Source organism: Nycticebus coucang, chromosome 9 (assembly GCF_027406575.1).
Source record: "Nycticebus coucang isolate mNycCou1 chromosome 9, mNycCou1.pri, whole genome shotgun sequence".
In the NCBI taxonomy this organism is placed as follows: Eukaryota; Metazoa; Chordata; class Mammalia; order Primates; family Lorisidae; genus Nycticebus; species Nycticebus coucang.
In genome coordinates this window covers 131,340,143-131,352,760 of record NC_069788.1, presented here as the reverse complement: position 1 = coordinate 131,352,760, position 12,618 = coordinate 131,340,143, and the positions used below count along the sequence as shown (strand labels likewise).

The 12,618-nt window shown below is 36.6% G+C and overlaps 1 protein-coding gene across 5 annotated transcripts in view; it reads right to left on the bottom strand.

Moving 5' to 3' along the window:
* Positions 1–687: 687 nt before the first annotated feature.
* The window catches only part of HIF1A (hypoxia inducible factor 1 subunit alpha), a 48,413-nt gene continuing 36,482 nt past the window's right edge, over positions 688–12,618 (bottom strand). For 3 of the 5 annotated variants that reach the window (XM_053603176.1, XM_053603177.1, XM_053603180.1), the window contains exons 7-15: positions 11,213–11,319; positions 9,530–9,677; positions 8,098–8,318; positions 7,250–7,536; positions 6,183–6,305; positions 5,635–6,056; positions 3,095–3,203; positions 2,485–2,611; positions 688–1,982 (exon numbers count right to left, since the gene is read on the bottom strand). In XM_053603176.1, the coding sequence (XP_053459151.1) occupies positions 1,831–1,982; positions 2,485–2,611; positions 3,095–3,203; positions 5,635–6,056; positions 6,183–6,305; positions 7,250–7,536; positions 8,098–8,318; positions 9,530–9,677; positions 11,213–11,319 (1,696 nt within the window). In that variant the 3' untranslated portion in view covers positions 688–1,830. The remainder of the gene's footprint in view (positions 1,983–2,484; positions 2,612–3,094; positions 3,204–5,634; positions 6,057–6,182; positions 6,306–7,249; positions 7,537–8,097; positions 8,319–9,529; positions 9,678–11,212; positions 11,320–12,618) is intronic. The other 2 variants (XM_053603179.1, XM_053603178.1) reach the window with 2 other exon arrangements.

Below are 12,618 nucleotides of genomic sequence, written 5' to 3'. Positions count from 1 at the left end.
GAGAGTCGGGAGCTCACGGCAGCATTAGGGAGGCAGGGAGATGATTACCCATGGGATGTGTCCACAAGGCACACAGCCCTAGCCCTTGGGGGTCCAGCAGCTCCAATACATTCCAACTGTTAGCTTCTAAGAAACTCCTGAAGATTCAGTTTTCTATCTGGGCAGTGAGATTAACAGTAATTCCTCCCTTATAAGGTTGTGTTGATGAATAAGTGCATGGTTAACAAAGAGAAAAAAACATTTAAAAAACCTTTAATAAATAAATAAATCATTAAAACAAAAATAAACTAAGATTAAGTTTGACTGTAGAGTCAGAAGACCTAGGTTTAAATCTTTGGTCTGCCATCTGTTATCTTTTAGGGCTGGAACAAATCATTTGAGGTCTAAATTTATTTGTCAATGAGAATAGATTAGAACTCTTTAGAGGAAACTGTAGCCTTTACAACATTACATGAGTATAATGTTCAGGATATTCTTCACTTGTCCTATTCATGTTCAAAATATTCAAATTTTGCATTTTATACTCTAATAGGCTCCAAAATTTATAAATATTTCTGCAAACATACTCTTTACAATAGAACATTATGGTTGTTATGTAGGGACTCAATATACAGTATTGGTGGTAAATAATTTTATGAATTAGAAGTGTTGAAGCAAATATTAAATATAAAAGGTGATCAAAGGGAGCCTGGTCCACAGAAGATGTTTATTTGATGTAACAAAACAATACAGTTAGTGTTAGATCCAACCACAAAGAGAAAAAGGAATGAAAAATTTGTACAATGTACATAGAAAAACAAGATGTTTACTGTGACAACTATATATTCTAAAATAATGCTTCTAAAATTACTCAATTATTGAAATCTATATGAAAAAAGAAAGATGTTAATAGCGACAAAGTGCATAAAATCAAACATCATATTTTGAGCAAATTAATGTACTAGGCAATTTTGCTAACAATGCATGATTTTTTTTCTTGTTTACAGTCTGCTCAAAATATCTTTATATCAACAGGGTAGGCAGAACATTTAAGCTTAATACCAATTACACAATATTATCATAAACTTGTACAACTACACAGGGTATTGTTTTCTTTTGAGCTGCAAAGTGACTAAAGAAACATCAGATGATTTCTCTGAATTGAGAATTTTATCCAAATAAACGTCACATACCTTCCAGATATATGCGTATCTTTCAATATCGTGTCAATGGCTTTACCCATTTAAATAATAAACCACACAGCATTTAAGAATCATTATTATATGATTAACGTCATGTTTCAGGTTTAACAATTTTATAGGCCAAAAAAAAAATTTCTTCTTAAAAACTAGTTTTATAAACGCAGAATATATTCCATGAGTAACTGCTGGTATTTTTTAAGAAAATATATTGTGCAATTGTGGCTACCATGTACTGCTGGCAAAGCATTATTATTTATGTAAAATGTGAAAAAACTGAGTAAAAATTTTTCAACTGCCTATAATCATGATGAGATAACGGTTACTGCCTTCTTTAAAAAATTATATTGGCATCTTATTAAAAATAATTCGAAAAGGGACAAAGTCCCTAGCCAAAAATAAATAAATAAAAAGGTGCATTTTAAAAATGATGCTACTGCAATGCAATAGAACTGTGAAAATGAGCTGTGATCTGGAACATACTAAGAAAGAGCATTAATGTAAATTAAGTAGAAAGGGGATCAAATTCAAACTAACCAAGTTTGTGCAGTATTGTAGCCAGGCTTCTAAAATTAGATATAGAAAATATAAATAGACTGCTTTAGGTAATGAGCCACCAGTGTCCAAAAAAGGAATGAAATTATGAAAAAGCTCAGTTAACTTGATCCAAAGCTCTGAGTAATTCTTCCCCCTGCAGTAGGTTTCTGCTGCCTTGTACAGGAGCATTAACTTCACAATCGTAACTGGTCAGCTGTGGTAATCCACTCTCATCCAGTGATTGCCCCAGCAGTCTACATGCTAGATCTGAAAAAACAAAGAGACAGACTTAGGGATTTATTCATTCAGTCATGAGTATTTACTAAACACCCACTATGGGTTAGGTATTGCACAAAGTAAAGCAAATATACTTCTGTAAATGATCTTTATCTGACAAAACCACAGCTGTGTAAACAAGGTACAATGAAGTGTTTACACTGCTACCTACGTCAGAGTGTTTACAAGATGCAATGAAGGTACAAAGGGGTGATAAATCAATTTAGAAAAAAATACAAATTCACAAGTTTCAGCTTCTATCAATATTGATAGCAAAAATACATAGATTTATTAAAGAGAATTACTAAAAAATGAAAGTTTTGTCTTGAAATATCTATCCCTGCATTCCTTCCATTAGATGAAATGCTACTTTACTTTTTCATCTTGCTAAGGAACTATCGTCACTCTCACTTGGAATAAAGTTCCTATATTAAAAAGTTTCATATATTTGAATTGTCTTTGTGATGTTCAAGGGCAGAAAGAACCAACTAACCAGAGGGTATTAAAATAATTGTCTTTTGCTCCATTCCATTCTGTTCACTAGATTTGCATCCTTTTACACGCTTCCAAGAAAGTGATGTAGGAGTTGCTTGATCATCTGGCTGCTGTAATAATGTTCCCTAAAAACAGTAAAGTTATCTCAATTTTAGTGTGTTGAATGTTTTTATGATCAAAAACTTTGAAATCAGTGTAAGTTTATTAATAACACACAGGCAGATATTATTGTGATAAGGTCATGTGCCATCCAGTTAATTTGGTCTAAAAATACCTGTGTGGATTACATGTACCCCAAACCATGGTATTTTGGCTTACCCCAAACCATGGTATTTTGGTTAATAAGGGAAAGTCAAGGGAAGAGAATGAGACCGGTGGTGATACTGAGGGTGGAGAAAGGGAAAACCGTCACTTCTTATTTAAAATATATTTGAATTGTTTGGTATTTTTATGCATTTAAGAATGCATTCATTAAGTATTTGTTTTTTATAAAACAATATGTACAAGTAGAAAAAAAGGTATAACTTCTGAAAATATAACTAGCATTTGGAAGAAATAAGGAATAGCCCATTAGCTAGAAGAGAAAAACATACTACTCTCACACTTACAATTCCTACTGCTTGAAAAAGTGAACCATCATGTTCCATTTTTCGCTTTCTCTGAGCATTCTGCAAAGCTAGTATCTTTGGATTTAGTTCTTCCTTAGTGACGGTAGCTCTGAAAAAGAAAAAAATAGATAAATAAAAATATGGTTCTTTGTATTATTATTTTTAAAAATATCCAATGAGCTTTTCTAAACAAAATACATGACACCTTAGTTTTCCAACCTTAAGGAATGTAATATTACACAAGAGAGTTTTCCTAATTACTAAAGTTTATCACCTTAAAGCCAAAGCTCAATATTTTTAATAAGAAAATTTTCCAATGGGGCCAGGTGGAACCCGCCTGTAGTCCCAGCTACTTAGGAAGCTGAGGCGGATCATTTCACCAAGGAGTAGAAGGCTGCAGTGAGCTATGTCTGTGCCACTGCACTCTAGCCTGGGAGATAGAGTGAGACTCTGTCGCTCAAAAATTAAAACAAAAAACAAATGACCCAGAAAATTTCTAAATTATGCATATCTGAATTGTTATATAAAATTAGAGTCACTATGCTATTTTGCTCTCAAACACTCTGGTTATCACACCTGAATTGTCCGTATCTAAAATTAATATTAAATAGTGAACTGTTTTAATGAGTCAGGAATATCAGTTTTGTTGTACGTTATTTTGCTTTTCAAGAACCCCCCTCGCAATACGTAATCATAATGGCTCCTTGCTCTGTGCTAGACGGTTGAGAATGCCCAACTACTCTCCCATATACAGTTTACTTTTGTTTTTAAAAATTTTATAAAACCTCTATTCTATAAATAGGCAGTTTTAAAAATTCTTATATAAACACGTTACCTTTATGAACTGTAACTCTCTCATTTGACTATCATCTTAGTAGTAGTACTTTACGAGTCACTGTCATTTCTATACCATACTCATGGATCTATTAGTCCAACAACTGCCAACTGAGGGTGTACTACCCATTAGGTCCTGAGCTAAGTTAACAGTATCACTAAAATGCCCAAGACTCTGTCACGCCCTAGTAGTACTTCTGAATTCTTCTTAAGTCCCAAGATCATTTCCTGGCTCAAGGAAAAAACCTCTCCTAGCACTCTAGATAGAGATGGTAATACTGGGCAGGAAAAAAAGCAGTGTGCTCAAAATAGGGCAGTGCTTTTTTCCTGTAGTGACTGATACTGGCTTAATACAGACACAGTAGAGAAGGAATTTCTCTCCTCCACACTGACCAGTAAAAACTTCTTTCTTCTTGCCATAGCCTCAATTTTATTTTATTATTATTGTTTTTGAGACAGAGTCTCACTCAGTTGCCCAGGGTTGACTGCTGTGGTGTCATAGCTCACAGCAACCTCAAACTATTGGGCTCAAGTGATCCTCTTGCCTCGGCTTCCCATGTAGTTGTGAGTACAGGTGCCCACCACCATGCCTGGCTAATTTTTCTATTTTTCGTGGAGATGGATTCTCACTCTTGCTTAGGCTGGTCTCAAACCCCTGAGCTCAAGTGATTCATCCACCTTGGCCTCCCAAAGTGCTAGGATTACTGGTGTAAGCCACCTCGCCCAGTATAACCTCAAATTTAAAATATGTCAAACCTCACTAAAAATTATACATAGAAATTATTACTTAAAAATCAAGTCAGGTCTATATGTTTGTTCAAACTAGCTCCATAAAGCAACGTCATAAATCATGCTTCCATTCTTGGTGTAGACCTCAAAAACTGATTTAGCCTATAAAACAACTAATTTTCTACAAATACATAATAAAAAATAAAAGCAACTTTAATACAAGTAACTATATATAATGAAACTTAAAAACAAGGCTTGTAAATATCTACATTGAATGCTGCGATTAAATCCCATTCTGCTCAATTGGAATGGACCATTGGAAATGGCCTTGAAGTTAGAAAGGTTTTTCCTCCAGGAAGCTTAAAAAGAGCTTTAAGAAATAGAAACATGGGCGGCGCCTGTGGCTCAGTCGGTAAGGTACTAGCCCCATATACCGAGGGTGGCGGGTTCAAACCTGGCCCCAGCCAAACTGCAACCAAAAAATAGCTGGGCGTTGTGGCGGGCGCCTGTAGTCCCAGCTGCTCGGGAGGCTGAGGCAAGAGAATTGCTTAAGCCCAGGAGTTGGAGGTTGCTGTGAGCTGTGTGAGGCCACGGCACTCTACCAAGGGCCATAAAGTGAGACTCTGTCTCTACGAAAAAAAAAAAAAGAAATAGAAACATTATACTAGTGAGGACAGTTAACTAGTCTGATTTAAACAACTAGAAGTATGTCTTGGCCAACTCTTCTACATTTATAGAACTTATTGGCTGGATTTTATTTTTAAAGGTGCTATATACATTTAGATAGGTGATATGTTTAGAAAAAATAAATATATAGGCTATTTTAGAAATAGTTTGAGTGCTTATTTTGAGATTTGTATATCAGTTTTATGTTCCTCTAAAGCATACATATTAGGAGGTTTGCTGCATGTTTAGAAACCATTTACCATCACACACATTTTTTCAAAAATAATGAAAGGACTAGAACTTTTAAATACCTTTGACTCAAAGCAACAGATAACATGTTAGGGCTTCTTGGATGTGACTTTTCTGTCTGTTCTGGGACTCCTTTTCCTGCTCTGGTAGGGGAGGCGGTCCGACTTGGAGCATCACTGTATGGCGATCTTGTGGCACTAGTCGTCTCTTTATGTACGTGGTGGGGAGGAGATGGAGATACAATCAGTATTTTAATGTCGTCCACACCATCTTTTGCCACTGGTTTTAATTCATCAGTGGTGGCGGTGTTAGTGGTGGCATTAAGAGTAGGTTCTTCTGTGTGAGTCTGCTGGAATTCCGTAGTGGTGCCTTGAGGGCTTGAGGAACCACTTTCTAAAGGTGACAACTGATCGAAGGAACGTAACTGGAAGTCATCATCCATTGGGATATAGGGGGCTAACATCTCCAGGTCTAAGTCAGTGTCCTTGAAAACAACACACACATGAATCTTTATAGTGGCCTCATGTTGTAAATAAAAAGCAAGTTAAAGTCACTATAGACTAACAATTAATAAAATTTAATATAAAATATAATAAACAAGTTGACATACCTGAGTAGAAAATGGATTCTTTGCTTCTGTGTCTTCAGCAAAAAGTTTTTCTACCAATTCCAACTTGAATTCATTGACCATGTCACTATCCACATAAAAACAATATTCGCTGGGACTGGTAGGCTGAAAAAGGAATTAAATGTATTTACTTTTTCCATTTTTAGATGCAGGAAGCTCTGAAATTGAATCATTCTAGATCTAGAAAAAGCCTAACGTGACACTTCTAGTTTGGCCAGCCTAGCCTTTAAAGCTATTTTTATTGCATTTATAGGATAATTGATATGAAGACAGATCTAGTATTAAAAAGCCAATTTTTCTTTTTTCTTTTTGAGACAGAGTCTCACTATGTCTCCCTTGGCAGAGTGCCTTGGCATCACAGCTCACAGCAACCTCAAACTCTTGGGCTTAAGCGATTCTCTCTCCTCAGCCTCCCAAGTAGCTGGGACTACCGGCGCCCACCACAACGCCTGGCTATTTTTTTGTGGTAGTTGTCGTTGTTTGGCAGGCCCAGGCTGGGTTCAAACCCGCCAGCTCTGGTGTATGTGGCTGGCGCCCTGGCCGCTGAGCCACAGGCGCCAAGCCTAAGAGGACCAATTATTAAGTATTCTGTATAAGACTTACCCTTATCCAGAATTTTGAAAATAGTGATGGAAATAAGGCTAAACTGGACCTTTCCCATTTAAAAAGCCTGTTGCCACCAGACAATTCTCCAACTGAAAGGGGTAATAGATACAGTCTGGGGCTATCTTGTGCATACACAGTATTATTCTCTTTGAATGTCCAAATTCAAGATTTTGTCTTATTGACATAAATATGTATACAAACAACCTAAGTTTCACCTTTTGGTTTCTGTTAAGCCAGCTCCTTCCAATGTTCCTGATTATGTTTGTGTCTAAAACGTATGCTGAGCTCTAAGTTAGGCTAATACCTTCTGTAATTTTAAAATGCTAGAATACACACACACACAAAATGTGACATGTGGTTCAAATTAAAGTTTGAATCAAATTTACAAATACTTTCCTGACTGAAAACTCAAAGTTGTCCTTTCCCAATATCATGACACCAACCTCAGGGGAACTCTGTCTAGTGCTTCCGTCAGAAGGACTGGGTGGCTGATCCTGAATCTGGGGCATGGTGAGAGACAGCTCCAGCGACTCTGGGTTTGGTTCTAATTTTAATGCAACTTCTTGATTGAGTGCAGGGTCAGCACTACTTCGAAGTGGCTTTGGAGTTTCAGAGGCAGGTAGTGGAGACATTGCCAAATTTAAATTCTGTAATTTTTCATTGGGTGAGGGAAGCATTACATCATTATACAATGGAACTTCCTCGAGTTGTTGGTCATCAGTTTCTGTGTCTATGGGGAAGAACATTAGTTAGTCCAAAGTGTATAAGAATTTTAATATACAGAAATTTATGTTCCATTCACCAAAACCCAAAAATGTTACTAAATTTTCCCTAATTGAAAATGTACAAACATTTTGGTGTAACCGTAAGTCTAGGCTATCCTTCTAGCCCATTCTTAACAACTCATGTTATTCCCTAGGGCATAAGAGTAGCAATGGCAATCCTTTTATATGTTAAAATTAACCCAGCTTGAAATTATAGTTTTCATTTTTAATGTTTGATGTTATGACAGCAAGTTACAGAGACAGCAGAGTAGCTGGGAAAAATTTATGTGACAAGAAGAAATACCTTAAGGACACTCTGAAGTACAATTCCTGGCAATGTGAAAGAAGAAAGAATGCTAAGAAATTACAGGGGCAAAAATATTTAAGCAAATACTTTCCATCAAAATGAAAATGTGCTGAAGACTATATGTCTAACAAAAAATGTCAAACTTTTGTTTTGTTGAAATGGGGAATGCAGCAACAACTATGGTTTAGGACATGAAGAAAGTAACTAACTAAATACCCACCATTGCTGCCAAAATCTAAAGATATGATTGTGTCTCCAGCTGCTGGGGCCAGCAAAGTTAAAGCATCGGGTTCCTTTTTAAGTTTATCAAAGAGACTACTTGTATCCTCTGATTCAACTTTGGTGAACAGCTGAGTCATTTTCATATCTGAAGATTCAACTGGTTTAAGGACACATTCTGTTTGTTGAAGGGAGAAAATCAAGTCGTGCTGAATAATACCACTGCCAAAAAAAGAGAAATTAGTGATCTTTAAATGAATACTTGCTACAAGGAGAAAAAGAGGAACTGCTGGGTAAGGTGGCTCATGCCTATAATCCCAGCACTGAGGGAGGCTCAGGCAAGAAGACCACTTGAGGCCAGAGTTGAAGACCAGCCTTAGCAACACAGCAAGACCCCACCTCTGCAAAAAAATTAAAAAGAATTAGCCATGTATGGTGCAAATGCCTGTAGTTCCAGCTACTAGGGAGGCTGAGGTAAGAGAACTGCTTGAGCCCAGAAGTCTGAGGTTTAGAGGCTGGAGTTAGTATGATGGTTCCATGCACTCTAGCCTAGGCAAACATACTGAGACCCGCCCCCTGAAAAAAAAAGAAAAGAAAGAAAAAGGGAAAGGGACATTTTAAGACTAAAATTCCTTGAGATGCATCATCTTTCATGCATACTTTGTCACTTTTAGGGTTTTAAAATGCCAATATGAAATAAAGACTTAATAGGATTCACAGTACAAGATAGTAATTTCAATTGAAAACTTCATATATTCTTTGGGAAAAGTGGTCGTGACAAGGAAATTTGCAGTCAAGTACACAAGGACACAAACAGATTTTCAGAATCAGAGCTATGACACAAACCTAACTACTCCAAGGCCAGTATTCTCCCTGCAGAAAATAACATAGCCGTCTTGAGCTAGGATATGCTAACAGCTGCATGATTAGGACAAACTAATCCACAGATTTGACAGTATTTAGTGACATCACCAAGGAATAGCTGGACGGGAAACCAAGGTCACAGTGCTGAAAATCTTAATTTGATAGAAATGTTAAAGTGAAATTAATTCCAGTTTTTTTTTTTTTTTTTTTTTTTTAAAGAGAGAAAGAGTCTTGCTCTGCCACCCCTGGTGGAGCCTTGAATTCCCAGGCTCCAATGATTCCCCCCATTTTGGCCCCTCCCAAGTAGCTGGTACTATAGGTGTGTGCCATGCACTCAGCTAATTTTAAGAAGTTTTTTGTAGACATTTGCTCTTGCTATGTTACACAGGCTGGTTTTGAATTCCTGGGCACAAGCTTGACCTCACAAAGTTCTGGGATCTTAGGTCTGAGCCACCAAGCCCAGCCAAATTCAATTAATGTTTTTAATCTTCTCTTTTTCAGTAAATGAACAGGGCATACAAAAAGAGTTACTTCTTTGCTCTCCAAAAATGTTTATTTCTCAAGCTTACCTCACAACATAATTTACACAAACAATGCATTGTGGTTGAGAGTTCTTGGTGTTATAGATGACGGTTGCTTGAGTTTCAACCCAAACGTATCCACCTCTTTTGGCAAGCATCCTGTACTGTCCTGTGGTGACCTGTCCCTTAGTAAACACTAAAAGTGGAAAGGAAAACAATCATGTAGAGAAAATATTTAAACTTTGAATTTTCCATCATATCAATAGACGTTGAATGTTGCCTATTGTTCTAGAAAAAGGGAGAAATGCTTATGTTAATGAAATCATATGTAACTGCTTAAATTGATAGAGCAAGAGAAAGCCTTAACATAGCTGAAAATATATCTACTTTCTTCTTCTAAACCCATCCCCTGCAATAAAACTCCTTTCTTGCCAATCTTCACTTTGAATAAAACAAAAGCCAGAAACAAGAGCAGTGATTAAAATTCCCCTAATGACTTACATTGAAAGCATCAGACTAGCGATGAATGACCTTGATTCCATAGGAAATAGTCAAGAAAGTGGTATTGCTATCACTTCCTTAAATTCCTGCTATAGTTTCCATAGAACCAAAGATGCTTCAAAAAGCTGTACTTGGCACATTTGAACTCCTTTTGGCAATGAGTAATCTAATTATTGACTTAGGACAAAGTACTGTATAAATCATAGTAACAATTTTGTCATAGCTCGGTGCCCGTAGCTCTGTGGTTATGGCGCCAGCCACATACACTGGGGCTGGCGAGTTGAGCCGGGCCTGGGCCTGCTAAACAACAATGACAACTACAATTAAAAATAAAAAATAGCCGGGCGTTATGGCGAGTGCTTGTAGTCCCAGGTACTTGGGAGGCTGAGGCAAGAGAATCGCTTAAGCCTAAGAGCTTGAGGTTGCTGTGAGCTGTGACAGCACAGAACTCTACTGAGGGCAACATAGTGAGACTCTGTCTCAAAAAACCCAAAAACCAAAAAACAATTTTGTCTAAGTTCTGGGGCTCTCATTGCAGATATGGGCCTGTTCTTTGGTGCAAGACTAATCACACTGAGAGGCATGCAGGTATCCCCACTTACATTGGAAAGTCATGTTGGGTTCAGATTAAACAGGCAAGTGAGAAATTAGAAAGTGTAACATACTTTGGCATCTTAAATAACATTAATTCAAGTAAAACTCAGAATCGTGTCTTCTATCAAGGGCACTTGTTACCACGTGTGCACGACAGTGACCACTTTCACACCGACTGGACACGTATTTCTTAAGTGCCTTCTATGTATGTATATCAACCACTGTTCTGAAATTTAGATTATAAAAATGATGCTCTACAACATTTGACTTTTTTTTGTTGTTGTTGCAGTTTTTGGCCAGGGCTGGGTTTGAACCTGCCACTTCCGGCATATGGGGCTGGCGCCCTACTCCATTTGAGCCACAGGCACTGCCAACATTTGATTTTTTAAAAAGTCTTTGTATTTAAAATGTTAGGGAAGTTTTATACATTACTAAATGATTATACTTTCACTGATATTTATCGTAACAAATATAAAACGCAGATTTAACAGTCAAGATCCTTTATGAAGAGGTCTGTTAACACATTTAGTCTAGGAAGACTGGTTAGTTTTAACCAGAAAGCTAGACAGCCAAATAGTAAAGAGATTGCAAGAGTTAAATAATCAGAGTAACTATGAATTCTTCCATTGTACTTACTATCATGATGAGTTTTGGTCAGATGATCAGAATCCAAAGCATGATAATATTCATAAATTGAGCGACCCAAAAGTTCTTCTGGCTCATATCCCATCAATTCAGTGATTCTGTTAGCAAAAAATGTAAGATTTTTTTAAAAAGGGATAGACTAACTGATAAAGAAAATCTTGCTTCTTTAGAGTAACTGATATGCATTAATCTTATCAGACAAGAGAATTTCAAAAAGTGTCCTTCTTTGCGTAGAATTAACATCTCACCTTTATTAACTCTAAAGTTATTAAATGTAGTTCATTCCAAAATAAATACAAAGCTGACTTGTCCAAAATCAAATTGTTCTACAGAAGAATGTACTAAAAAAAAAAAGCCTTGCCAACCAAAACCTTCAGTTCTATACAAAGGCATAATCCTAAACACATCAACACTAGGTGGCAGCATTGTAAAGGAAAATATTGTTTTTAAACAAAATCATCATGATTTAAATCACTATTTAAAGTCATGTTTCCACAAATTATTCTTTAAAAATACTTTTGTCATATATTTACACGTTTAAATAAAATTCCTATGGAATTGAAAACTCTTTTCACTATTCAAACCTTTGTGTGCTTGGCATTGTTCTAAGCATGAAAATGTAGACACAAAACTCCACAGGTGGCTAATCTTCTGTTACACATACCATATTACTTATGGAAGTGATGAAAATCTGTTCCAGGAATCAGAGGAATCACCCTGTCCATGAGGAATGGTAGGATGAGGGACAGCTTCTTATAGGAAACTTACGAGTTTAGTATAGGACAGAATCAAAGAGAAGCAAAACCATTTCAGGAAGAAGGTATAGTATAAGCAAAGACAGAGAAAATATTTAACATGGTACAAGTAACAGACTCTGACACGGTTAGAGGAGACAAGTGGAGAGAGACGATGGTGGAGAAGAGGCAGCAGGATCAGAGCCGCTCACTGCCTTAGGAAACTCTTAACGGTGCTTCTCCGTGTGAGACATGCCTACCCTGGGATGCCACGGAGTGAGAAGATACTGCATATATTTTCCCAGAAGGTCAAGTTTATATATATTGGAGGAAGAAAGGTAAAGTTAATGTAACTTTAGAGAATTACATAGTTTATATTCTGTACGAAGGTGGGGGGGGGTGTCACGGGGAGATCCAGAACAATGTAATCAAAGAGTGTTTTTAATAGACTTGGAAACCTGTGATCTAAAGCTGTATACCATTCATTGTAAGCATCTGAAGATCAGGAACTGTTTAATTCATCAAGATAGCAGATGCTCAAATAAGTGTGTTAAATGATTATATTTATTCATTTTTTGGATATTAGTAAACAAATAGTTTGTGGGATATTTTGGATGTTGGAAGCTTGATATGTTAGATTTTCTTAAAATTAGGCGAATTTAG